Source organism: Cryptomeria japonica, chromosome 9 (genome assembly GCF_030272615.1).
Source record: "Cryptomeria japonica chromosome 9, Sugi_1.0, whole genome shotgun sequence".
NCBI classification, from domain to species: domain Eukaryota; kingdom Viridiplantae; phylum Streptophyta; class Pinopsida; order Cupressales; family Cupressaceae; genus Cryptomeria; species Cryptomeria japonica.
The window spans coordinates 15,399,191-15,424,372 of NC_081413.1; the positions used below are offsets into that span (position 1 = coordinate 15,399,191).

At 35.0% G+C, this 25,182-nt stretch overlaps 1 protein-coding gene across 1 annotated transcript in view; it reads right to left on the reverse strand.

Moving 5' to 3' along the window:
• LOC131051148 (MADS-box transcription factor 23) overlaps positions 1–25,182 on the reverse strand; it is a 132,106-nt gene that overhangs the window by 48,099 nt on the left and 58,825 nt on the right. The window contains exons 3-5 of the mRNA XM_057985531.2: positions 12,673–12,749; positions 12,320–12,419; positions 12,177–12,218 (exon numbers count right to left, since the gene is read on the reverse strand). Of these exons, the coding sequence (XP_057841514.2) occupies positions 12,177–12,218; positions 12,320–12,419; positions 12,673–12,749 (219 nt within the window). The remainder of the gene's footprint in view (positions 1–12,176; positions 12,219–12,319; positions 12,420–12,672; positions 12,750–25,182) is intronic.

Consider the following 25,182-nt stretch of genomic DNA (forward strand, 5'->3'; position numbering starts at 1 on the left):
TGTAGTGCATAGCAGACCAAATATTGCACATGCAGTTGGCATTACTGCAAGGTTCCAGAAAAGCCCAAGAGAATCCCACTTGGTTGCAATCAAGCGGATTCTTAGGTATCTGAAGGGAACTATTGACTATGGGTTATGGTATCCATGCAATAATGAATTTAACCTGAAAGTATTCACAGATGCTGATTGGGCTAGTAATATAGATGACTAGAAGAGCACAACCAGTGGTGCATTCTTTCTCGATGGTAGATTGGTCTCATGGATGAGTAAGAAGCAGAGTTGTATCTCTCAATCTACAGCGGAAGCAAAGTATGTTGCAGCTTTCATGAACTGCACTCGGATAATTTGGATGAAGCATGTATTAAATGGCTTCAAAGTTCCTGTATCCGAACCAGTAAGTATATATTGTGACAATACTAGTGCAATTAACATCTCCAAGAATCCGGCTTTACATTCAAGAACCAAGCACTTTGAGCTTAAGTATCATTTCTTGAGGGAAAAGGTTTAGAACAAAGAGATTGTACTAGAACATGTCTTCAGTAAGGAGCAGTTAGCAAACATATTCACCAAGCCTCTCCCATAGGCCACATTTATGTACTTAAGAGGTGAATTAGGGGTGTTGCCCCTTTAGGAGGTGAACTAAAGGTATATGCTCCACATCAGTCCAGTATTGCATAGTCAATTTTTTTTTGGATTGATGGGTTGAAAGATGCTACTCCTCAGGGGGAGCAGCATAATGGAATAGGGAAGCTTGTGCCTCCACTTTGGCATTGTTGTCAAAGCGGGAGAGAAAGAGAAGCAGAGAAGATATCTGTAGAAATTGGGGGAGAAGATGTGAAGCGGAGAGATATCTTTGTATATTGCCATCAATGCCAAAGGAGGGGATTGTGGGCATTATGTGAACTGATATGAGGACATAATGACATTGTGTGTTGTCATTGATGTCAATATGATGAAGAGAAGAGAACCGGTATAACACTGTGAACTGACATTTGTGCCAAAGTGAAACGGTGTGTTTGTTCAAGGTGAACCAGCATATGGTTATGGGAACCGGCACATGGAAGCTATGTATGACTATCAGCTGGTAGCCTCAACTTCAAGGTTTTTAGTTGAAGTGCTTCAAGCCTGTGTGGCTCAACCGGTGACTTTGTGTGATGAGTTAGCATGGTAACGAAGAAAAGATTGTGTTGCCATGTCAGCCTTGGGCGCGTGAAAGATCTTGCATGAAGGAGATTGTTCCCATCTACCTCAGGAATGTGTGAAGTCTATAAATGATGATAACGCGTGATGGGTTATCAGCTGCCATGAAATCGGTGAAAAACAAACAATAGAGAATGTCTTGAGATTGGATCAAGATTGTTGTATTTAATGCAATATGCTCAATGGCCAGGATTGAACCATTTGAATTCCTTAACCTAAAGTTTTAGGGTTTAGGGTTTATGCTACCGACCTATCTATTTCCTATAAGGTTGATGTTGTGTTTCTTTCTGAGGTTGTTGGCAAAATTTGTGTGTGTATTCAAGAGAAGAGATACGTGATTATTGCTAGACCAGAGGAGAGAAGTGATACCTCTAGAGTGTAAGTGCAAGGTGAAGAGGAGCTAAAGCGGATCTGCATTGGCATTGAGTGCTATTACCAGATCATTATAATACATGTTGATCTCTAACTGTTAGTGTAGGTTTTTTTATTTTCCTTATGTTAGGGGGTATTTATTTTTCCTACACATATATTATTAAGCTTGCTTAGGTTATTAGGTGTGGTTAATATGAGGACATGTGGCAGAATACATTAGCTACATGTGTAACTCTCCACCTCACATGGGTAGTTGAGTTACACACCCTCTTTTGGCTTGTTGTGCCACCTCTCATAACCACTATTTTGTCATTTCCTAAGTGGGTTATGGGGTAGTTGGGTTTCTCACCCTCTTTTGGCCTTATGTGCCACCTCTTATAACTCTTTTTTGTTTTCATGTAAGGAGGTTATGCCACATGTTTTGGCATTTACCAAGTAGGTAAAAACCTCCCACCTTTTATGGGGTAGTAGGTAAAACCTCCCACTTTTTATGGAGGTGGGAGTTAATGCACCTCTTGGTTGTATATGCTATTATTTTTCTATATAATAAGCAATATACTCTCACCTTCACAAGGGAAGTGATAGCTCGGTGAGAGTCTTCTCTAAATTCTCTTCTTTATCTCTATTTTTCTCTCATATCAGATTTATCTCCATTCAGCTATTTTGATCTTCGATCATCCGTTGCTTGGAGTTGCATGTGATCTATGACCGACATCAGATCCTGGCTCAATTCTTGCTTCGCACAGAATTTAACATGGTATCAGAGCCGTGTTGTCTGGTATAGCTCATTGCTTTTCTGATTTATTTGAGAGATTTGAGATTGTTAGATAGCTAATATTTTTCTTAAAAACCAAGTATGCTCTTCTCCTGCATTTTCATGTGATCTGGAGAATCAGAACAGTTTTAAGGAAAATAAGTTTCTAGTTAAATCTGGTTTTATATATGTGTTCTTTGAGATCTGGGTGATTGCAGCATTTTTGGTAATATTGGAGGCTTCTTTAGCATTTCCAGAGTGTCCAGAAGGCTTGTGAAAATCATAAGTGACTTTTATTTCACCAAATTCAGAGTTTGGAGAACACGGTAAAAAAAAATCAGAGTACTTGACGGAAAGCTGGAAATGAGCACTCTTCATAATTGCAGGTCTTATTGAAATATTCTACCCTTCTTTTTTAGATATTGCAGGTTGAATCAGCTGCATGTTTTTTTTTCCTTCTAGAGATCATATCTTTCTTCTCACAACTCTATTTTACAAAATCGAATAGTTGTTGGAAAGGTATTAAGATACATTGAGCAGCTATAAGGCTAATTTTTTCAGATTTTGTGTTAAATTTATATGTATTTAAACTTTCTATTTTGGCCATTAAAGCCTTAGAAAGCATTGTAATCTGATAAAAGCCTTGTAAATGCACTAATTATAAAGTGCCAACCTTGTAATATTTGGGGGGGGGTGATTTCAAAGACTAGTGAAAACGGGGGGTGTCTCTTGTGTCTTCTTTCTTGCACTCTTCTTGACTCTTTGCAATCTTCTTTTCTGCTATCATGGATGCATCTACAGTTCCACTTTTAACACCATATAATTACTTTGAATGGAAATCTAAGATGATAATATATTTGAAAATACATGGATATCATCGTGTTACTATGGGACTTGAAACTGAACCTCAAGATGTTGCAGAAAAGATTAAATGGTTTAATAAATGTGATGAAGCTTTTGGTACATTGTGCATGTCAGTCTCTCCTGACCTTCTTTTTCACATTGAATCTGCTACTACACCAAATGCAGTATGGACTACTTTGGGAAACCTCTTTGGTAAGCAGGATGAACTAAGAGGTCATCAATTGGAGAATGAACTCATAGGGTTGAATCCAACCAATTTTGATACTATACAAGACTTCTTCACTAAACTTAAGTCTATAAGATTGCAGTTGGAATAGTGTGGAACTAAGAAAGATGATAAGCAACTAATCTTGAGCATTCTTTCTAAGCTTGGTCCTAACTATTCAGTGTTTGTTTCTACATTCTATGCTACCAAATGTGCCCTAGGTACCACATTCAAAATGCCTTCTTTAGATGATTTTGCTGCAGAACTCACTAGGGAGCAGGACAAATTGGTTCAAATGGGTACAATAAAGCCCTCTAAGTCACATGCCTTAGTTGTAAATCAAGGCACAAAAGAACAGAAAGGGTCTAGTAAGCAAGATAAGAAACAAAAGAACCAAGGAGAGAAGAAGAAAGATCAGAAATCTGCTACTTCAAAAGCAGACAATGAGACCTCTTTATCAAAAGGTGAACAACCTAAGAAGGAGAAGGTCAAGTTTTCTTATTGTAAGAGGCCTGGTCATGATGAACATAAGTGTTTAAAGAAACAAATTGATCACCTTTCAAATCTTCTTGAAAAGAATAATATCAAGGTTCCTGATTCAGTCAAACAAAGTTCATCGGAAGGATCTTCTAAGGACATAGATAAGAGTAAGGGGAAAGGAAAGGGTAAGGCCCTATTTGCTATTGCTTCACAACCAAATTCTTGGATAATTGACTCAGGTGCTTCACACCGCATGGCTTCTTTAGAAGATGATTTCACATCTTTAGAGCCATGTTCTATGCCTTCCATCCTAATGGGTGATGACACTCCTGTTGAAGTGCATGGGAGAGGGTCTGTTGATGTGGGTGAAGGAACATTTCAAGATGTCCTTTGTGTTCCATCTTTATCAACTAATCTCCTATCTGTTTATCAGATCACTCACACTGGTTCTAGCAAGCGAGTTGAGTTCACATCAAATGTAGTGGTAATCAGCGAAATGCATAATGGGTCTACTGTTGCTGTGGGAAAAGTAGATCATCATTCTAGATTATATCAATTTTCTCACTTTGTTCCTGACTCTCCTTCGACGGTTTTACTCACTCATGCAGATGAGGTGAGTTGTTTGTGGCATCAACAGTTTGGCCACTTGAACTACCGTTACTTGCAACAACTCAGTCAACAAGAAATGGTTTCAGGGTTGCCTTCTATTCGATTTTCTGATGGAGTTTGCCAGGGGTGCATTCTTGGTAAGCATCCAGAGGAGAAGTATGATAAAGGTAAAGCTTGGAGAGCTACACAACTATTGGAGTTGGTACATAGTGACTTGGAAGGACCATTTCCACAACCATCTTTTAGCAAGGCTAGATATGTCTTGACATTTATTGATGACTTTTCCAGATATACATGGGTTTACTTTCTCAAACAAAACTCTGAAGTCTTTGAAAATTTTCTAGATTTCAAAGCTTTTGCAGAGAAACAATCTGGGAAGTTCATCAAGATTCTGCATACAGATAATGGGGGTGAATATGTTAATAATCAGTTTGAACAGTTTTGTGCTTCAGAAGGTATCAACATGCAGCACACAGTTCCATATAGTCCTCAACAAAATGGTGTAGCAGAACGAAAAAATAGGTCCTTGAAGGAGATGGCTAATTGTATGATTCACTCCAAGTCTTTGGCACCTCAGTATTGGGCAGAGGCCATCAACTGTGCGTGTTACATCCAGAACCGAGTTCCTCATAAAGCTGTGAAGGGGGTAACTCCCTTTCAAGCTTGGACTAGTCGAAAACCCACAGTTAAACACTTTAGAGTGTTTGGTTCTCTTGCATGGGCCCACATTCCAGCTGAAAAAAGCAAGGCTATGGATCCGCAGAGTAAACCTTGCATATTTGTTGGATATCCAGATGATGTCAAAGGGTATAGGCTTCTCCATCCCACTACTCATGAGTTGTTCATTAAGAGGAGTGTTCATTTTGAGGAGAGTTCTACTAGTTCTTCTCATACCACTTCTCCATCCACTATCACATTGGAGAAATTGCATCATGATGACAGTTCTTCAGAGGATCTTAATCCTCCTAATCTTGATGAGGAGTCTTCTTCCTCTACTTTAGATGGTGACAGTGATGATGAGGATTCACATTCCTCTCATAGTCATCATTCAGAGGTTGATGATTATCCCCTAGACTCTCCAGCCTCAGTGCCTCTTTGGGCTCGACAAACATTTGAGTCAGCAGGAGATTGGCTTGGTGATCCATTAGATACTAGAAGAACAAGGTCACAATTTCAGCAAGCTCCACATCTCTTCATTGCTTCAGCTTCTGATCCACAATCCTTTTGAGAAGCTTCAGGTGTTCCTGAGTGGGATGCTGCAATGCAAGAAGAGTTCAATTCCTTGGAAAGGAATCACACATGGGATTTAGTTCCTCTTCCTAAGGGAAGGAAACTTGTTCGATGCAAGTGGATCTATCGAACAAAATTTGCAGCGGATGGGTCGGTTGATAAGTATAAGGCTCGCTTGGTAGCAAAAGGTTTTTCCCAAGTTCCAGGGGTTGATTACTCTGAGACTTTTGCTCCAGTTGCTAAGATGAATTCCATCCAACTTGTTCTTGCTATAGCTGCAGCCCATCGTTGGGAAGTTCATCAGATGGATGTGAAGAGTGCATTTCTTCATGGTGACCTTCAGGAGGAAATCTACATGGAGCAACCACAGGGATTTGTTCAGGATCCTTCACTTGTGTGTCGACTTCGAAAGTCTCTCTATGGCCTTAAACAGGCTCCTCGAGCTTGGTATGCCAAGATGGACTCATTCCTTCTGACAATTGGTTTCACTCGGTGCCATTCTGATCCGAACGTATACATTCTGCAACAGGATGAAACTCTCACATTTTTGGTTCTCTATGTTGATGACTTGTTACTCACAGGGAGTCACTCATCCACCATCAAAGCAGTGAAAATTGCTCTACATGATAGATTTTTGATGTCAGACTTGGGTCTTCTGCATTACTTCTTGGGAATTGAGATCACTCAATCATCTTTAGGAATCTTCCTTGGACAACCCAAGTATGCACTTGATATGCTCTCTAAATTTCACATGGCTGATTGTAAGCCTGCACCTACTCCATTTTTGTCAGGAGTCAAACTTGAGGCTAAGTGCTCTTCACCCTTGGTTGATGGCACTTTATATCGACAGCTTGTTGGAAGCCTCATCTATTTGACTCATACGAGACCCGACATTTCTTATGCTGTGGGCATGGTCTCTAGATTCATGCAGGAGCCACATGAGTTGCATTAGAAAGCAGGTAAGCGGATCCTCCACTACATTCAAGGTACTCACAATTATGGAATTCAGTATGTAGCAGGTGTGGATATTGACTTGGTAGGATATACGGATTCAGATTGGGCAGGTGATTCTCAGGATCACAAGTCTACTTCTGGGTATTGCTTCTCACTTGGTTCTGGTCCAGTTTGTTGGTCGAGCAAGAAGCAGTCTACAATTGCTCTTTCATCGATAGAGGCTGAGTATCGAGGGGCAGTCAATGCCACCACTAAGGCTATTTGGCTTCAAAATATTCTTACTGAGTTTGGTATTCCAGTCAGAAAGCCTACCATCATCTTTTGTGATAATCAGAGTGCTATACAGATCTCAAGAAATCCAGTTCATCATCAGAGGACGAAACACATTGAGATACATATGCACTATATTCAGGAGCTCATTCAGGAAGGCATCATTGATCTTAAGTATTGTTCTACATTGGAGCAAATTGCGGACATCTTCACCAAACCTTTCACCGAAAGCAAGTTCCTTCATTTGTGATCTTTGCTTGGGATGCAAAAGGTGTCTACTTCAGGAGGGGCTTCTTAGTCCTTCATTCTTTCTCTCTCTATTTAGGGGGGTCTATTCCTCTTATGGGGGGTCTTCTTCTTTTGGGGGGGATATTTATGTACATGGGTACCTAAAATGGCCTCATTTGTCGGGACCCATCTTTTCACCCACCTAAGCTACGCTTAAGGGGGGGTGTTAGTGTAGGTTTTTTTATTTTCCTTATGTTAGGGGGTATTTATTTTTCCTACACATATATTATTAAGCTTGCTTAGGTTATTAGGTGTGGTTAATATGAGGACACGTGGCGGAATACATTAGCTACATGTGTAACTCTCCACCTCACATGGGTAGTTGAGTTACACACCCTCTTTTGGCTTGTTGTGCCACCTCTCATAACCACTATTTTGTCATTTCCTAAGTGGGTTATGGGTTAGTTGGGTTTCTCACCCTCTTTTGGCCTTATGTGCCACCTCTTATAACTCCTTTTTTATTTTCATGTAAGGAGGTTATGCCACATGTTTTGGCATTTACCAAGTAGGTAAAAACCTCCCACCTTTTATGGGGTAGTAGGTAAAACCTCCCACTTTTTATGGAGGTGGGAGTTAATGCACCTCTTGGTTGTATATGCTATTATTTTTCTATATAATAAGCAATATACTCTCACCTTCACAAGGGAAGTGATAGCTCGGTGAGAGTCTTCTCTAAATTCTCTTTTTTATCTCTATTTTTCTCTCATATTAGATTTATCTTCATTCAGCTATTTTGATCTTCGATCATCCGTTGCTTGGAGTTGCATGTGATCTATGACCGACATCAGATCCTGGCTCAATTCTTGCTTCTCACAGAATTTAACACTAACCACCTCAATAGTTTGTAAATCCCTTAATAGGGTAGCTTTAACCGGCTTGCTATAAATCCTTTAACAGGGTGACTCAAAACCATTGAGTTCTTGAAATCCTCTAACAAGGTAACCTTTAATAGGGTTCAACCCTTAACTAGGTATTCTAACCATCCCTTAACCGGGTGATCCCTAATAGGATCAGTTCCTAACAAAATCTATTGTATCAGTCTTTAACCGGACAAGGCTCCTAACAGAGCGGACTTCTAAAGAGTTCAAAAATAGCTTGTGGGTATTCATCCCCACCATGGTTTTTCCCAGTTGGGTTTCCACGTGAAAAATATGTGTGGCATATGTGATGTCTTTTTCATGTGATGGTATGTTGTTTTCTGTCAAGCGGTAAATCATGTTGATCTAGCTGCTTATATATCTTTTGATGATAGATTACATGTTCATGCACTAGGGTGAAATGGAAATGAAGTATTAGAATGTATGAAAAGATAAGTGTCAACCGGTTTATGCTTGTCTCAGTTGTTCTGGGTTTTGCCGGTTGTACTCTGTTTAAGACCGGTGTTACTGTTTGTCTGTTGAAGCCTAGTGTCTATTGACAAACCAGTTTAGGATTGTGTTTTTGCCTATACTAATTCACCCCCCCCTCTTAGTACCGGTTTGGTACTATCTGCTCACCATTGAGTTATCAGTGACATGTTTATGGGATTGACATGTCTTCTATGCTATCTTTGGCAAAGCAATGTGCATTTTAAAAACTTTAGTTGTTGAAATAATAATGGGTTAGAATGTATTGTCATGGCCGATAGTGATAAAGGATATCAATTGTAATACAATCAGATTGCATGAGTTAGAATTGGTTACAACAGTGTTAGTGTGACAGAGGAAGAGGAAATGAATGGGTAAAGGTGTCGATAGAATGTGAATCGATAGAACAATGGAAGAATAACTTAATGCAATAAAGAGGAGAAGGGCATTGTAAGTGTGAGAATTGTTCAAGAGTTAGAAGTGTGGTAATCAAGAGGTTGCAGCAAAGAGCAAAGAGTTGGATCCAGTCAAAGAGAGCAAAGAGTTGGATCTAGTCAGAGAGGCTGTTGAGTTGTACAAAATTAAATATTAGGAAGGATAGAAATTGTGCAGATAGAGAGGCCATAAGAGGCCATGTCTGTAAAGTTTTCTATTGTAGGTTTGATTATGTGTTTCTTTGTTGTAGATTTGATTATGTTAATTTGAAAAACTGAAAGTTTTTTTTTTTCATGTTTTAACTTTTGTGATTGAGAAGTGTGAAGAAGTTGTGAAGAGTTCAAAAGAATTGTTGTAGGTGTGCGAAGTCTTGAATAATTGAGAGCTAGGAAGTTGCACAAAGGAAAATATTTTGTAGAGTATAAAGCATGAGAAAGATTGCAACAGATGAGAAGACGAACAAAATAAATGAGGTGAGGAATGAAAAGAGAAGAGAAGAGAAAATGGTCATAGAGGACCATCAATTGGTGAGTGAAAATATAGAATTTGACTGAGGTGATAATACCTCACAAGTTGAGGTAGTAGAAGAGGGAAAAGTTCAAAAGGTAGAGGTTTTAGCAGAGGTTTATCAAGGATCCGATGATGATGGTGTATTTGTTGTAGAAGAGATTGTTTTGAGTGAAGAAAATGAGAAAGAAGAAGTAGTAGAGCTATCTGAAAAAGTTGTAGTTGTAGTGAGTAGTGATGAAGAAGACAAGACATTGCAATAGTAGAGGTAAATTTTGATTTTTTCATATTGTGTAATGAAGAAGTTGAGTTTCATAAGATGTTAGATACAAAGAGTTATTCAATTCCATATTAGTTTGAAGATGGTGTATGCTTGTATATTGAAGTAGTTGACCATGATGTAAGTGAAACTTGGTGGAGGTAGATAGTTTGTGGTGGATCAAAATCTTCAAAAGAGGAGAAGAGTGGAGAGATTATTTGGTGGAGGAAGTTGTATAATGGTGGGTTGGATCCCTCAAAGGAGAAGAGTAGAGGAGAAATACTTTGATGGAGGGGGATGGAAAATAGTGGATGCAAATTCACAAGAGGAGAAAAGAGTTGTGATAAGAGTTGCACAAGGAGGATGATGGTTGTTCTAATGAGATGTTGGAAGATAAGAAAAAACAAGTGATTTTGTGTACCTAACACGGTGATGGAATTCGTTGCAAGTTTCTTACAACCTGAAAAGGTATTACCTAACTCCATTTTATGAGTTCTATGGTATTGACATGTCTCCTATGCTACCTTTGGCAAAGCAATTTGCTTTTGAATAACCTTTAGTTGAAGTAATAATGGGATAGAATGTCTTGTCATGGCCAATAGTGGTAAAGGATATTGATTGCAATAAAATCACTGTGAAACAATTGGAATTGGTTACAACAGAGAGTTGTATGGCATCTATGATGAATGCGCCCCTTCCTTTGTATTATGTCTTTAATAACTCCTAGTGATGCACAATCTGAATCATCGGTCAACTTATCCCTAAATGATAAGAGGAGAAAACGTGCAAAATATAATGTTCTAGTACTATCAAACTACTCCAGAATAAGAACCCACCCATTGGTTCAGGTCATGCTCTATATTTGTGATCCTATAGAAGTGAAGCAAGATGAAGCCATGGAACATTCCATTACATTGTCCCAAAATCAAAAAAATCCATGGTTTCAGAATATACATCTCAAGTATGCATTTGGAGGTCAAAAGTTTGTGAAAAAGTTTGTTTTGTCATGATATTCAATTAAATTATGTCAAGGCCAGTGTGATCAACCAAAAGTGAAATTCAATTTATACCATAGATCATCTAAGAAAGAAGAAAAATAAGGGCAAAGATCTCGCTCAAATCAAAATTTTATGACAATAAAAGAGGAGTAAAAATTTATTCAAAACAAGGAAAACAACAAAGCACCAGGGGTCAAACCGCCCTATCCATATCCAATAAGTTATCTAGCTGATGAGCCAAATCAAGAGACAATTGACTCCTATCAATAATATACCAATTTTGCAAGTGTTCAGAGGCCCATTTGGCCAAACAATCAACAACACCATTCCATTCTCTAGGGATATGCTAAAAAGAAACACATTCCAGAGAAGCAGCCAGTTGAAGAATCTGATCAACCACTCCAAGTAACATCCAAATGCAATAAGAGGACACTTCCTAGGAAGTTAAATAAAAGGGAAGAGGGAATAATACGCCAATGAGAGGAAATATACACACAACCTAATTTTTATAAGATAGGTGGAGTGTAAGCATACCAATATGAGGAGGATAAAGTGGAACCAAATTTGTTTGAATTTCTAAGTAGTGATATTATAGTCATTGTTGCTTTTTTTCTTTTCTTTTAAGTTGTGCGTCCATCTCATAGAGAAAATAGAAAAGAGATTAACTCACCTAATATTATTCATCTTTCATAGTGGAAGATTTTTGTAATATATTTTCTTAAAAACAAAATGTTTTGTCTAAAATAAATTCCAATTAAACTAAGTTCTCACTAGGTCATGTTACTCTTCTCATAGACAAAATCATTATAAGCCTTCGCTTCAAGTTATATAATAACTTTCAAATTGTAATGGTTTTGTTAACATGAACCAAAAAATAGATTAAATAATCTTATGTATAAGGTATAATAAGAGGATTTTAATATATGTTAGGATTTTAACTTATCATGAAATTTTAAATGTAGTTAAGATATAGTAGATTGGTGTTACTGCTTCAAAAGAGAGAAATAACACAAAAAAAATCACTTTTCATACATTGAAGATATCAAAATATTTTAACTATCAATTGAAAGACAATATGAAGTGGAAGAACTAGAAAAATTCTTCAAACATTATGAACAAAATTTTTGAATGCCATGAAAAGATTTTTTATTTAATAATTATATTCTATAATATAAACAAATTACTATCATAAATTTAACATCCATAAAAAATTGTATTAAATAAAAAAACACAAATTTTATTGTAAAAAATGATAGATATGAGACATTAAATTATCAAAATATTTTTATTTTTATTTGAAACATATTTTAATTATTCTAATTAATAACTTTTAAATGTTTTATTTAGAATAAAATTATTTCATTTAAATTAAATAGAATATTTATGAGAAGATAAAAGCAATCACCTGATTCTCATTATTTGTTATCTCCTGCATCATAAGTTGTTTCTGACATAAAATGCATTAGATAGATATTAGTTGATTTCATAATTACAATTTATTTAAAATATATACAATAAATTTGTTTTGCAATTTCCTTTTTGTCTTACCTTTTTATCTCTTATTTTCTTAATAGATCCCTCAATTTTTCTTTCGTAGGATTCTAATTCATCTTGAGATAGCAAACCCAAGTCTTCTCCCAGCATATTCCTATAAATAAATTATAATAAATTATACATGAAAATATAATAATAAAAAATACTATTCATAAATATTGTATTATATTTTTCATGTTCAATTGTTTCATTTATTTACATCAACATTTTAACATAAAATTGTAATATGAAATTATACAATTAAAAAAATATTTTAAAATAAATGCAAGAAATAACTTTACAAAATGTAAAATTAAATTCATATAATTGAAATTGTTCTAAAAATAAATAAACAAAAAAGTACTTACTTGTTTTCTTTTTCCAATTCCTTCATCTTTTCTCTCCGGACATTTAGATATGGTGCTAATTTGCAATATATTCCTTCCTATAAAAAAATAAACTTGAAATAAATAATTTATTTTTTTAATTAAAAAAATTCAAATCAACATTAAGAAAATATACAAGCTTAAAGTTTGCTTTTTAGATTTTATGAGTTTAATTTTAATTTTTTTTGAGTTAGGTTCTAAGATAAATAATAGGATATTTTAAAAATGGTTTGATCAAAGGTCAAGGATAAATGTAGTTAGAAACATGATAAGTGATGGAATTTTTATTTTGTTAGAAAATTTATGGAATACAATTGCTTTTGATAAATGTAACGCCTCATCAAGGAATTTTTGAGGATAAGAGAAAACTATACAAGGAATACATAGAAAAAAAAATTAAGTAATAGAGTGTCATAATGCATTGCATATACAAGTATAGTGCTCAACCTCAAGATAAGGTCAACTATGTGTTAACTAACTATGCAGATGCGGAAGTCTAAACTCTTGAAACTCCATGCGAGATAACTCAAGTGCCCTCTAAGGGTTCCCTAATGTCTCTAACTTAGCAACGCATCCACGACTAGTTTCCTTATTGTTGTTGACTGAGGATGCTTCCTTGCTCTTTTGGTGTTCTACTTATTGATGCTCATGCACCCTATCTATTACTTTCAATGATTCATCATTGATGTGAGTGACACATTATTGGCATTTTCAACTTGTTGTGGCTTTATGACTCTTGTTGGTATCCCATGTTCATGTTGAGCACTTGCTCCATGTTTGGCTCTTGTGTAAGTCCACTACTCTCTCTTGTATACTTGTATGACTATTTGGGTTGAGTGAGTATCTCCACAAGAATGGTGAGGTGGAACTAAGGGTACCACATGCTCGAGTGGTGTTTCCAACTACCATTGGGGATCAAAGGACTTGGTTCATGACTGGCTTGATGGATTTCACCTCCTTCCTCAACACTAGATTCTTCTCATCTTCTCTCTCTTGTAAAAAGTAATTATTTGGATATTGGAACATGTAATGTATCCTTGATCATGTATGTATTGAAACACTTCAATTGGAGATGGATGTAATAAATTTTATTGGATAGGTATTGACCATATTATTTTATGTGCACCGATGTTGGAATCGAGCACAAAGTATGATCTCTTATGCTTCTATATTCTTGATGTGTCATGATGTTATCATAGGAAAATTTCAATTGGTATTTTAAAATGAACATAAATATGTTGGTTTAGTTTTGGAGGTTGATTTTGTCATCTCCTAGTGGATTATGAGATGTTGATCCAGTCTTGGATGCATTGCTAAGATAGCGACATCAGGGAATCCTTAGAGAGGACTTGAGTTATCTTAGATAGAGTTCCAAGAATTTAGACTTTCACATGTGCATAATTGGTTAACATATAGTTGACCTTATCTTGATTTGAGCAGTATACTTGTCTATGCAATGTATGATGACACTTAATTACTTCCAAAAATAATTCCATGCATTCCTCGCATAGTTTTCTCTAATCCTCTAGGGTTCCTTAGTGGAGGTGTTACATTAAACCTGAACTAAGGATTGTATTGAATTAATTTTGTCAACACACTTAAATGTATCAAATAATCTTAAATCAAGAACCAACTATGGGATTAAAGATTAATTAATATTTAACATAATAGCATAACTAAAGGAAGAAAAATTGGTAAACCTAACCTACAGTAAGACATCTATAAGATTAGATAGAATGAGGAAACTAATGATAAATGTCAATCATCTTGATCATCTTGAGTTTCTTGATGCAACCCCAAAGGTTGAGGAGTCTAGTAAGTTAAACCTTTTAACTATACTAGATGAGGATTGACTTGGATTTTACTATAGTCTTACTTAAGCTAGCTATGGCTCTCATGAACAAAGGAAATAATCATGGTGGATAAGTTAGTAGACTAGGCTAAGAAATTAGATCAAATTACATTATTATGCATCTAAGATTAAAATCTTAAATAAACACATAAATCATGCAATCTAAGATCAAGTATGAAAATTGTCTTGATTGGTATGGATCAATGTAAGTACATGTGATATTGGTAACAATATGATGAAACATCGTCAAAGATAATTGCAAGTTAGAATGATATTATGCCACACTCAATAAATCCTATGAGAGTGAGACACTACTTATAAAGGCCTCATGGAGTGATACATTCTATCCATTAAATACATGATGCATTTAGACACTATTTATCAAATGCATGGTTGAGTTAGGCACTATATCTATTACATTCATGTAAAAGTGGGGCACTCTATCTAATGAATACCAAAAAGAGTGAGACATTTTGTTTAATGAATGCATCATATTCATTAATTACATACCTTTTAGTTAGGTATGTGCTTTGATCTACTACTTGAGGCCATTAAAAAAAAAGGTATAATTTCTAGATCATTCTAGTAGAAAAGAGAGTGGATGCAAGACCTAATAGGAAAGGTAGTGAGGAATTCAATGATTATATGTGTACATCATTTAGTTATGATATTAGGGTGGGTGCAAGCTAATAAGGTCCAAAAATCACTAAAAAGTAGACATTTTCTACCTAATCTCATAATTCTAGTTTTATTTAGGGCATGACTATTTGAAGCATTTGTACATAAAATATTAGCATTATGTAAAAATATGAATATAACATTTTATTTCTATTTTTTACATATGTAATTTATTATAATGCTTAGATGATAAAAGTCTAAGCAAAACAAGAAGAAAATCAAACATTTTCAACTTTGATGCTATTTAGGGCATGACTATTTGAAGCATTTGTACATAAAATATTAGCATTATGTAAAAATATGAATATAATATTTTATTTCTATTTTTTACATATGTAATTTATTATAATGCTTAGATGATAAAAGTCTAAGCAAAACAAGAAGAAAATCAAACATTTTCAACTTTGATGCAAGAAAAAACATGCATTTGTATAATAGGCCAAAAATTTATCAAATGGAAGCATTTTTCTAGAAAAAAATTATGGGCAAATAAAATTGATGTTGAGATTTGAGTCGATTTTTTTAATATTTTGAATCATTTTTTAATTTATTAAATAAGATTAAGATATAAATCTCAAAACCCTTGATTATACTGACTTTAATTTGACCTAAATAATCATAACTTAATTATTTTTACAAATAACATATAAAGAATGATATCTAACCAATGCTCGTACAAAAAAACAATTTAAAAATAAATAAATTATTAAAATAAAAATAAAATACATATCATTTCAAATTTATGAGATTTTTTAATTGAAAATTAATAAATAATAAAAAAGTTAGATTTAAAGCCTAAAATATTGATGCAGGGACTTCCGAGGGTCATAACTTTTGACTCGAAGCTTGATCTTTGCTGAATTTTTTCAGGTAGCTTCATTATTACATGGTATTCCAAAGACTATTACCTCTAATAGGGATACCAAATTCTAAAGTCATTTTTGGAGGACTTTATAGAAAAATATGGGGACCAAGTTACATTTTAGTATTGCCTATCATCCTCAAACAAATGGACAAACAAAGGTAGTCAATCGGAGTTTGGGAAAATTGTTAAGGTGCATTGTTGGAGAGAAGCCCAAACAATGGGACTTGGCTTTACCCCAGGCCAATAGTTTTGTAAATAGATCAACAGGAAAATCTCTTTTTTAGATTGTATATGGTAAGAATCCTCAAGCTTTTCTAGATCTAGTGCAGCCACCGGTAAGAGATAGAATCAGTGATGATGGGGAAGCATTTGTTGAACATCTTCAACAGTTACAATAGGATGTGAGATAGAAGTTGCAGGACAGTAATGAGAGATACAAGACTGTTGTGGATGCTAGTAGACAACACCATATTTTCAATGAAGGTGACTCAGTGATGGTATACTTGCACAGAGAGAGATTTCCTATAGGAACATATCACAAGTTGAAGTACAAGAAGATTGGTCCTTGTAGGATTCTAAAGAAAATCAATGATAATGCTTCTGAGGTTAGCTTACCAAATAATTTAGACATTTCTCATGTGTTTAATGTTTATGATTTGTATGCATTCCATGGAGAGGATAATGATACAGATAGTGGACAAGAAGTGGCTTGGAAACATCGCATACCAAGTAAGAAGAAGGAAAAGATTACACAAATTATGGATAAACAGGCTACCATCACCTGACAAAGTCAATACAACAGGCATTTGGTACAGTGGGATGGGTTACTGGTAACAGATAGCACATGGATATCAGAATGGGAAGTAAAAAAAATTGGATCCCATGAAGTTGCAGCAGTTTGAAGACAACAACTTGCAAGAGCTGCGTTTTTTTCAACAAGGGGAGAATGATGTAGGGACTTCTGAGAGTCATAAGTTTTGACTCAAAGCTGGGTTTTTGCTGAATTTTTTCAATTAGCTTCATTATGAGGAGTTGTTTGGATTGCCAACAAAGCTTAGCTTGTTAGGTGGTCATTTCGACATGTTTTTTAGAGCTGAAAATTTCATTTGCGCCTCCAAAATCAGCTTTTACTGTTTTTTTCGGGTTTTTAGAAGAAAAAAAATTAATAACTTCAAATCATGTTTCCAATTACGAATTTTAGTTGGCAATTCATCATGCCTTAGTTTTAGGAAGTTTTAGGTAAAAGTCTAGGTTCATATGATTTGTTTGGAAAATTACCAAAAAATGGTAAAATCTAACAATTATGAAAATCTGCCAAAAAAGGTAATTTTTGTTTTTTTTGTTTTTTCTTGAGAGTTTCGATATAAGGATCTGTTGATCATTATAGAAGCAGAGTTGGTGAATGGAAAGAGGAAATTTTTGAATCTATCTTGTGTTGTTGGTTATTCCTATTTCTGAACAATTGAATTAGCTTGATTGTGTGTGTATGATGCATCAAATATATATTAAAAAATAAGGCATTCACAACCCTAATGAATTTTAATTTAATCAAAACATATTTGAATATATTAAAATCATTAGTCATTTTACAAAGTTATATTTAGTTATGGATTGTGCCATGACATTTTGAAACTTATTGATCTAGGTGTTTAGTTTGGGTTTCTAAGACTTAAGCCAAAATAAAATTGGGAAGAATTTTTTACATTTTAATGCTAATCAAAATGGATCTTTGTTAATACTTTAAATAGATATCTCCTTCAAAACAATATCTATTTCATGAAGTTATTTCAAAAGTTCTAAAATGGATTTTTTTTGTATTCATTTATTTCAAAATAATTGTTTATTTTAAAATATTTAGTACTCATTTAGGATTTATTGTCCAAAATAAAATCGATATCCATTTTTTCAAAATTAGATGTCTATTTTTATGAAGTCTTTACCCATAATATCTTTCCCCTTATTTGATCCCCAACTTCTTCCTTTCACCATTATTATATGTATCTCTTACTCATAAAATTTGTGGAATTGCAACTATCCAGTTACATGATGGCCTAATACACATGAGAGATAATTTATCGAAATATATCTATGGATTTTTCATATATAACTAGGGTATTGGCTAAGTTATTTGTAACAAATACTACACATTATATTATTAAATATATTTTTTTGGGTACTCCTAACACATCAATATATCTTATGAATTTACAAATATTTTCTTGAAACAATATGAATTAAATATGTGTCTTTGAGTTTCCATTTCTAATTTATTTGAGTAGTTTTAATGACCTAGTGAGCATATTAATGATTTCCATAAGATTCCCATATATAGGCTCTTTATAAATATTCCTTCCTTACATGATAATGAATTGTTGAAAGGAAATACAAGAGCAAGGAAAGAAAAATGAAATCCAAGTAAGTTTATTGATGAAGTAAATGTTACCAAGAGAAATGCAAAAACCTTGGAGCAATCACCCAAATGTGAAGAAGGAGGCACAAGAACTTTTGAAAGGAGAAAAACAAATAAAAAACCCTTGTGATATTATGAATGAGGCAATGCCTAAAATGTGTGTGTGTGTGTGAGAGAGAGAGAGAGAGAGAGAGAGGCTCTTTACAATATTGTCATTAAGAAGATGAGAGAGGAGACATCTCTTAAATAGAGATGAGGAGAGGAGTTACAAAGTAACTCCCAAATCTATGAATGCCACCATTCATAAAATGTGTGTGACATGTGTCCACATCCTCTTATGGAGGAAATCTAATATTCCTTAATAAAGGAAAATAAAAAGAAATGACTTGTCCTCACACATGTACTAGAGGACAAATTACATGTAGGAATTCCAAAGGAATATCCTAAACTAAATACAAATAAACCTAAGCTAAGTAAAGATTAAATATTCTAACAATTGTAAAATAAATCTACTAAGTGATATGTCACTCAATTAATGATAAACAAGTAAGGGAGCGAAATGAGTGGCGAAAGGATGGGTGGGAAGGGAGCTTTCAAATCCGTAGCATGCAAGGAGGGAAATCCTGGTTCAAATTTGGAGGCAAAAGATGACGAATCAAGTGCACGGGAAGGACAACATGACTCAAAAGTTGTCTCAGGAGGTAAGCTTGAAGAATTTGAGGGGGTTATCGTGGACCCTGAAAGAATTTCAAGTTTTGGAGTTCCCCGTCTGGTGGAAAAGAATATTAAGGCTCAGATTCCTAGGGACCCATGTGTGCATGTCGAATCAGAAAAGGGGAGGCCAAGTTTTGAAATTGGACCCGAGTTGAATCATATCACATGGGTTTCTCTTTTTGGGGTGAAACCTACTAGTAAATCTTCCCATTCTCCAGTTAGCAACATATCAAATCCAAAGTTGGGTAAGTTTGCTATTGTAGTTCCTGTAGACACCTAAAATTGTCCCGTCTAATTAAATAAATATTTTTATTTATTTAATTAATTTATCCTAAGTCTAAACTATTAATTAAATATATCTTTATTTATTTAATTAATTCATTAATCCTCTTCTAAGTCTTTCCTCATTTAAATAAATACTTTTATTTATTTAAATTGTCCTTTTCCTAAATTAAATAAATATTTTATTTTATTTTATTGATCCCACTTCCTTTAATAATTAAATAAATCTTTATTTATTTAATTAAGTCATTAGCCTTTTATACCCATGACACATGTCATTCATCTCTTAATTTTCCTCTACCTACCCTCTTACTATTTTTATTATTTCCTCTACCTACCCTTTAATCCTAGCCGACCATTTATCTTTACACCTCTTAATCTTATCCCTTCATTTCTTGTAGTTTTCTCTATATAAGAGGTTTCTATCTTCCTTTCCTAACCCTAATGACATAAGCAATCTTATGCAATCAAGCTATCAACCACAATTTGTTGTTTGTTGAGCTCTTGTGCACACATAAAATTTGAGAGAAAATATATCAAACAAGATCAATGGAGATTGAAACCCTACTTGACATGTGAATGGTATATCTTGTTTTTCTATTTTTCATTTGCATGATCTTAAGTATCTTCATTTGTGTATGGTGGATGTTTTTCATTGTTAGGCTAGGGTTTTTGTGGTTGGATCTTTGTTAGTATTTCAATATTATTATTTTCATCATCCATTTTTACCATATATAGTTCATAATTCAGTAATTGATTATAACATTTCTCTAATGGGTTCTTCCTTAGTTAATAAATTTATGGGACCAAGACCCAACCTTGAGAATGTTAGATCTTTTGTGAAAAGAAAATGGTTTCTCAAAGGTCAGGTGGAGGTTTCTGCTTAAAGGTTTTTTCTCTTTTAGGTTCTCTTGTGAAGAGGACTTTTTTTCCATTTTGTGTGGGGGACCATGGGCTATTGGGAAAGCCTCCTTAGCTTTAGAAAAATGGTCTCTAAAGTTGGATCTTTTGGATCCTGCATTTGAAGCTATCCTGGTTTGTGTCTGCCTGCCTAGATTACCAATGGAGTATTGGAATGAATTTTTAAGGGGATTGCTAGTTCATTTGGAGAACTCATGTCCATTGATCTTATGAAAATGGTGAGGAAAAGGTAAGTTTATGCAAGAACTTTTGTTAGAATCCTCCAATCTAAGGATATTGCCCATATCTATTGATATTGTTTCAAAGCTTGGTACATGGGAGCAAACTGCAGAGTTTGAGACTGTATCGTTTGTGTCCTTTCACTACAAAAATTTTGGCTACTGGGCTAAAAAATGTCCTTCTAGAATCCAGAACAAAGCTGTGAAGACTAGTGTAGGCAATACGAAAGTCTAGAAAGCAAAACCTAGGGAAGAAGAGATTATTTCTAAATTGTCGAGAACATACTCAAGGATCACATTAGAAGAGCATAATATTGATGGGGAAAAAAATATTGATGGGGGTCACATATGTCCTCAGAAGGAAGATGATAATATCATTGGGATTACCCATCTTGATCGTAAAGAGGGGGACCAGGCTCCTGATGGGATGAATGCAGATGACATCTCCATTCTAGAAGGGAACTTGAACAAGACTTCTTCATTAGGGGAAACAGAGGAATTGATCCCCAGTCTAACGAATTTAGTAGTGAGGTGACTGAGATTGGTTCAAGGATGAAGGAAAAAAGGATCCTTCTAAATTTAAGTATGTAGAGGGAAACCCCATTGTTGACTCTAAGTCTTTATCTCCTCAAGTGGTTTTGTCTACTTTTGACGACCAAAGGATAAATATGTTGAATGGGGAATCAACTATTTCAGTGGCTCGATTTGAGGAATCCCCGATTCATGGGGAGAAATTTAGTCCTTCTAAGAAACTAGGAATAGGAAGGTTTAAGAGCATAGCCAAGGAAGCCAGGAGGAGTAAGAGGTGGAGGATGATCCTTTATTCTCCCAGGTGGAAAGGAAAATGGGAAAGAAAAAGGTAGCAACCTCTGGAGTTTCTACTAAAAATAGATTAAAGACAGATTGTGGGAACACAAAAAACTCAAGGCAAAAGTCTTCAAAATGGCACAAGAAGCATGATTTTCTTCAGAGTATAGTTGATGGGGTTCAAAAGACTATCCCTAAGATTTACTTAAACAACACTCCCCTTAAACAATGAAGATCATGTCTTGGAACATAAGGGGGCTTAATAGCCTGCATAAGCAAGATATTTTATCTAATTTAATAAGGGATCATAGGCCTAATATTATGGTTGTTCGGGAAACTAAGATGCAAAGAGAGAGCTATGAAGTTAAATATTTTTTAGAATTATGGAATTCATTATAATAGTTCGGATGGGGCCTCTTGTGGTTGTGTTATCTTTTGGAATGAAAATTTCTCTAGAACCAATATATGGGAAAATCCTAACCACATAGCAGTCAGATTCAAACATATTAGAGATAACTTCTCCTGGATTTTGTCCAACATCTATACCCCCACCAATAAAATCACCTGGAGGAAATTTTGGAATAGCTGACCTAGGGGAGCAGTTTTAGGATGACAACTGGGTTGTCATTGGTGATTTCAATACTCCACTCCAGGATATGGAGAAGTTTGTTGGATCCCATATTCAAAAAAATAGTAATAAGGATCTATTGGACATTATTAATAATCAATGCCTCCATGAACTGGACCTCAAGGGGGTCTCCTTTACCTAGAACAACAAGTATGTTGGTATTGATCTTATTCAAGTTAGACTTGATCATGCTTGTGTTTCAAATGGTTGGTTTTTCACATATGTTTTCTAGTTGAATTCTCTTTCAAGATTTGGATCATACCAATGTTACCCCCTATTCTTTCAAGCGAATCCCACGTTAGGTAAGAAGAATCCTCCCTTTTGTTTTGAGAAATTATGGATTTAGCACCCGCAAACTAAAGAAAATTTTTTGGAATGGTGGAGAATTAAAGTTAAGGGCACTGCCATGTTCCGTGTTGCTAAAAACCTTGGAATGGTCAAAACTAATATTATAAAATAAAACAAAGATATTTTTTGTAATATTTTTCAATCAAAAGGCAGTATTCAATTAGATCTCAAATATATTCAAGAAAAAATCCAAAGGGAAGGATATGTTAGGGACTACTTGGCCAAGGAAAATGAGATTCTCAATCATTACCATGATATTATATCCAAGGAGGAATTTTTTTGGAAACAAAGGTCTAGATCAATTTGGTTGGATTCTCGGGAAAAGAATACTATCTAATTTTTTCATATGTCAACTCTTAAAAATAGGGATACTAAACAAATTTCTAAAGTTCAGATGAATGGGATAGTTTTTGATAAGGAAGATGCAATCAGGGAGGAAGCTATGTGATTCTTCTATAATCTGTTAAAGGCTAAGGGCTCTTTGAATGAAGACAAATAGAAGGAATTTATTGATTCCATTCCAAGATTGGTAGATGAGGATTGTAATAGACATCTTGTGGTCATCCCTTCCTTTCAATAAATCAAGAAGGTGATCCTTTAGTTTGAAGGAAATAAAGCCACAGGACCTGATGGTTTCCCTATGTTCTTCTTTCATATTTTTTGGGAGATTATGGGCGAAGATGTGGGTAATGTAGTAAACGAATTTTTTGGTTCCAAAAGAATGCTAAAGGAGATTAATTCGACCTTCATAGTGTTAATTCCTAAATACCCTGGAGCAGATTCATTTGAGACTTTTCATCCCATAAGTCTATGTAACTCATTTTACAAAATTCTATCTAAAGTGTTGACTTCCAAATTGCTTGATTTTCTCCCTCACTTCATCATTGACCAGCAGAATGGATTTGTTCCAGGTCGCAAAATTTTGGACTCCATCATCACAGTTCATGATTATATTCATTCTCTTGAGAACTCCAACCGTCAAAGTTTCTTGCTTAAACTAGATCTTTCCAAAGCCTACAATCGAGTGGACTGGAATTTCCTTATTAAGGGTTTGGTTACTTTTGGTTTCAATAATTCACTAATTTGGTTGGCAACTCATTTCTACTTCCAGATCTGCAGTGATTATTAATGGATCCCCTTCAAAAAAAATTGAGGTTTCTAGAGGACTTCGTCAAGGGGACCCTTTATCCCCTATCCTCTTCACTCTTGTAGTAGATACTTTTGGAGAATATATTCTCAAAATGATTTGTTCTAGGGGTTGAAAGGACTAAGACCTTTGTCGTGCTCATATGTTCCTTCTCATCAGCAATTCATGGATGATACCATTGTTATGGGGGATTCTTCAATCGGGGAAGTGCGTTCTCTAAAAAAGAATTGGTAGACTATGTAAGTGCTTCTGGTCAATATATAAATTATCCTAAAAGTTCACTATATATTGATACCCCTGAAGAAAGATAGAGGAAGATATCTAATATATTGGGTTGCTCTATCGGTAAGTTACCTGTTGTTTACTTGGGTCTACCGCTCTACTCTAAAGTGTCTGAATCTTTCTGTATTTTTCTAATTGATAAATTCCACAAAAAACTGGCTTGATGGAAGGGGGCTTTGTTGAGTCAGGCTAGTAAAGTTCAACTACTAAAAGAGTCCCTCCAAAATATCTCAATTTATGCTCTTAACTAGTTCAAAATCCCATCTAAATTTGTTGAAGCCATTGAAAGTATCCAGAAGAAGTTTCTTTGGTTTGGAGTGGAAGAAAAAAAGAGATTGCCTCTAGTGGTCTGGGATTATGTTTGCAAACATAAAATTTGGGGTGGTCTCAGTTTGAGTATTATGGATTTCAATAATTCCCTCCTTGCCAACCAAATTTGGAGAATTTTTAACTTGAAGGGGGAATGGAATGTTATATGGAAAATCAAGTATCTCCATAATATTGACTCATTACAAAAATTTATTGAATCTATTGAAATTCCTTCATTATCAACTCTATGGAATTATCTTGTTCATGCTAAGACCATTATTAATGCCAAAGCTGGTTGGATTCTAGGGTCTAGGAAGAGAATTAAGTTCTTGGAGGATAGTTGGATAGGCCATGGACCGCTCTGTGATCATCCAAATTTCAACAAATATATGGCGAGTTGTAAAGTTAGATATGGAATTTGGGTTGCTGACTACTTTATGGATAATAAGGGAGTTAGTCTATCTGAAATTAATTCTAAGTTGCAGCCTCTCCAAATTTTATTGAATTCCTGCATATAGAATTTGACTAAGGAAGATCAAATGGTTTGGAAGTGCTCCTCTTTGGGGGAATTTTTCAATTGCCTCAACTCTGGCTCTTCTATTTGAGAATCATCCTCCCCCTCCTCCCTAGGCTAGCTTATGGTCTAAGTTTCTCATCCCAAATATTAATATATTTTTCTGGATCTTCCTACAGAATAAAATTCTAACCATTGATAATTTGTGCAAAAGAGGCTTCTTCTTAACTAACAAATGTTTCCTGTGTATGAGGGAGACTAAATCTAACTCTCATTTGTTTCTTCAATGTGATTATGCTTTCAAATTCTAGGGATCTTTAATGCGGATTTGGAATGTGATGTGGGCCTTCCCTTCATCTTTAATGGAGTCCTTTGCCTAATGGAGAGTGTTGACTTCTAAATACTCCTTGCAGATGCTTTGGTCCTTGTCCTTCCCCCATTTGGTTTGGGTCCTTTGGAAGGAACATAACTATAGAATCTTTAGGAACATTGCTTCCCCTCCTGAAGTTGTCTTTAA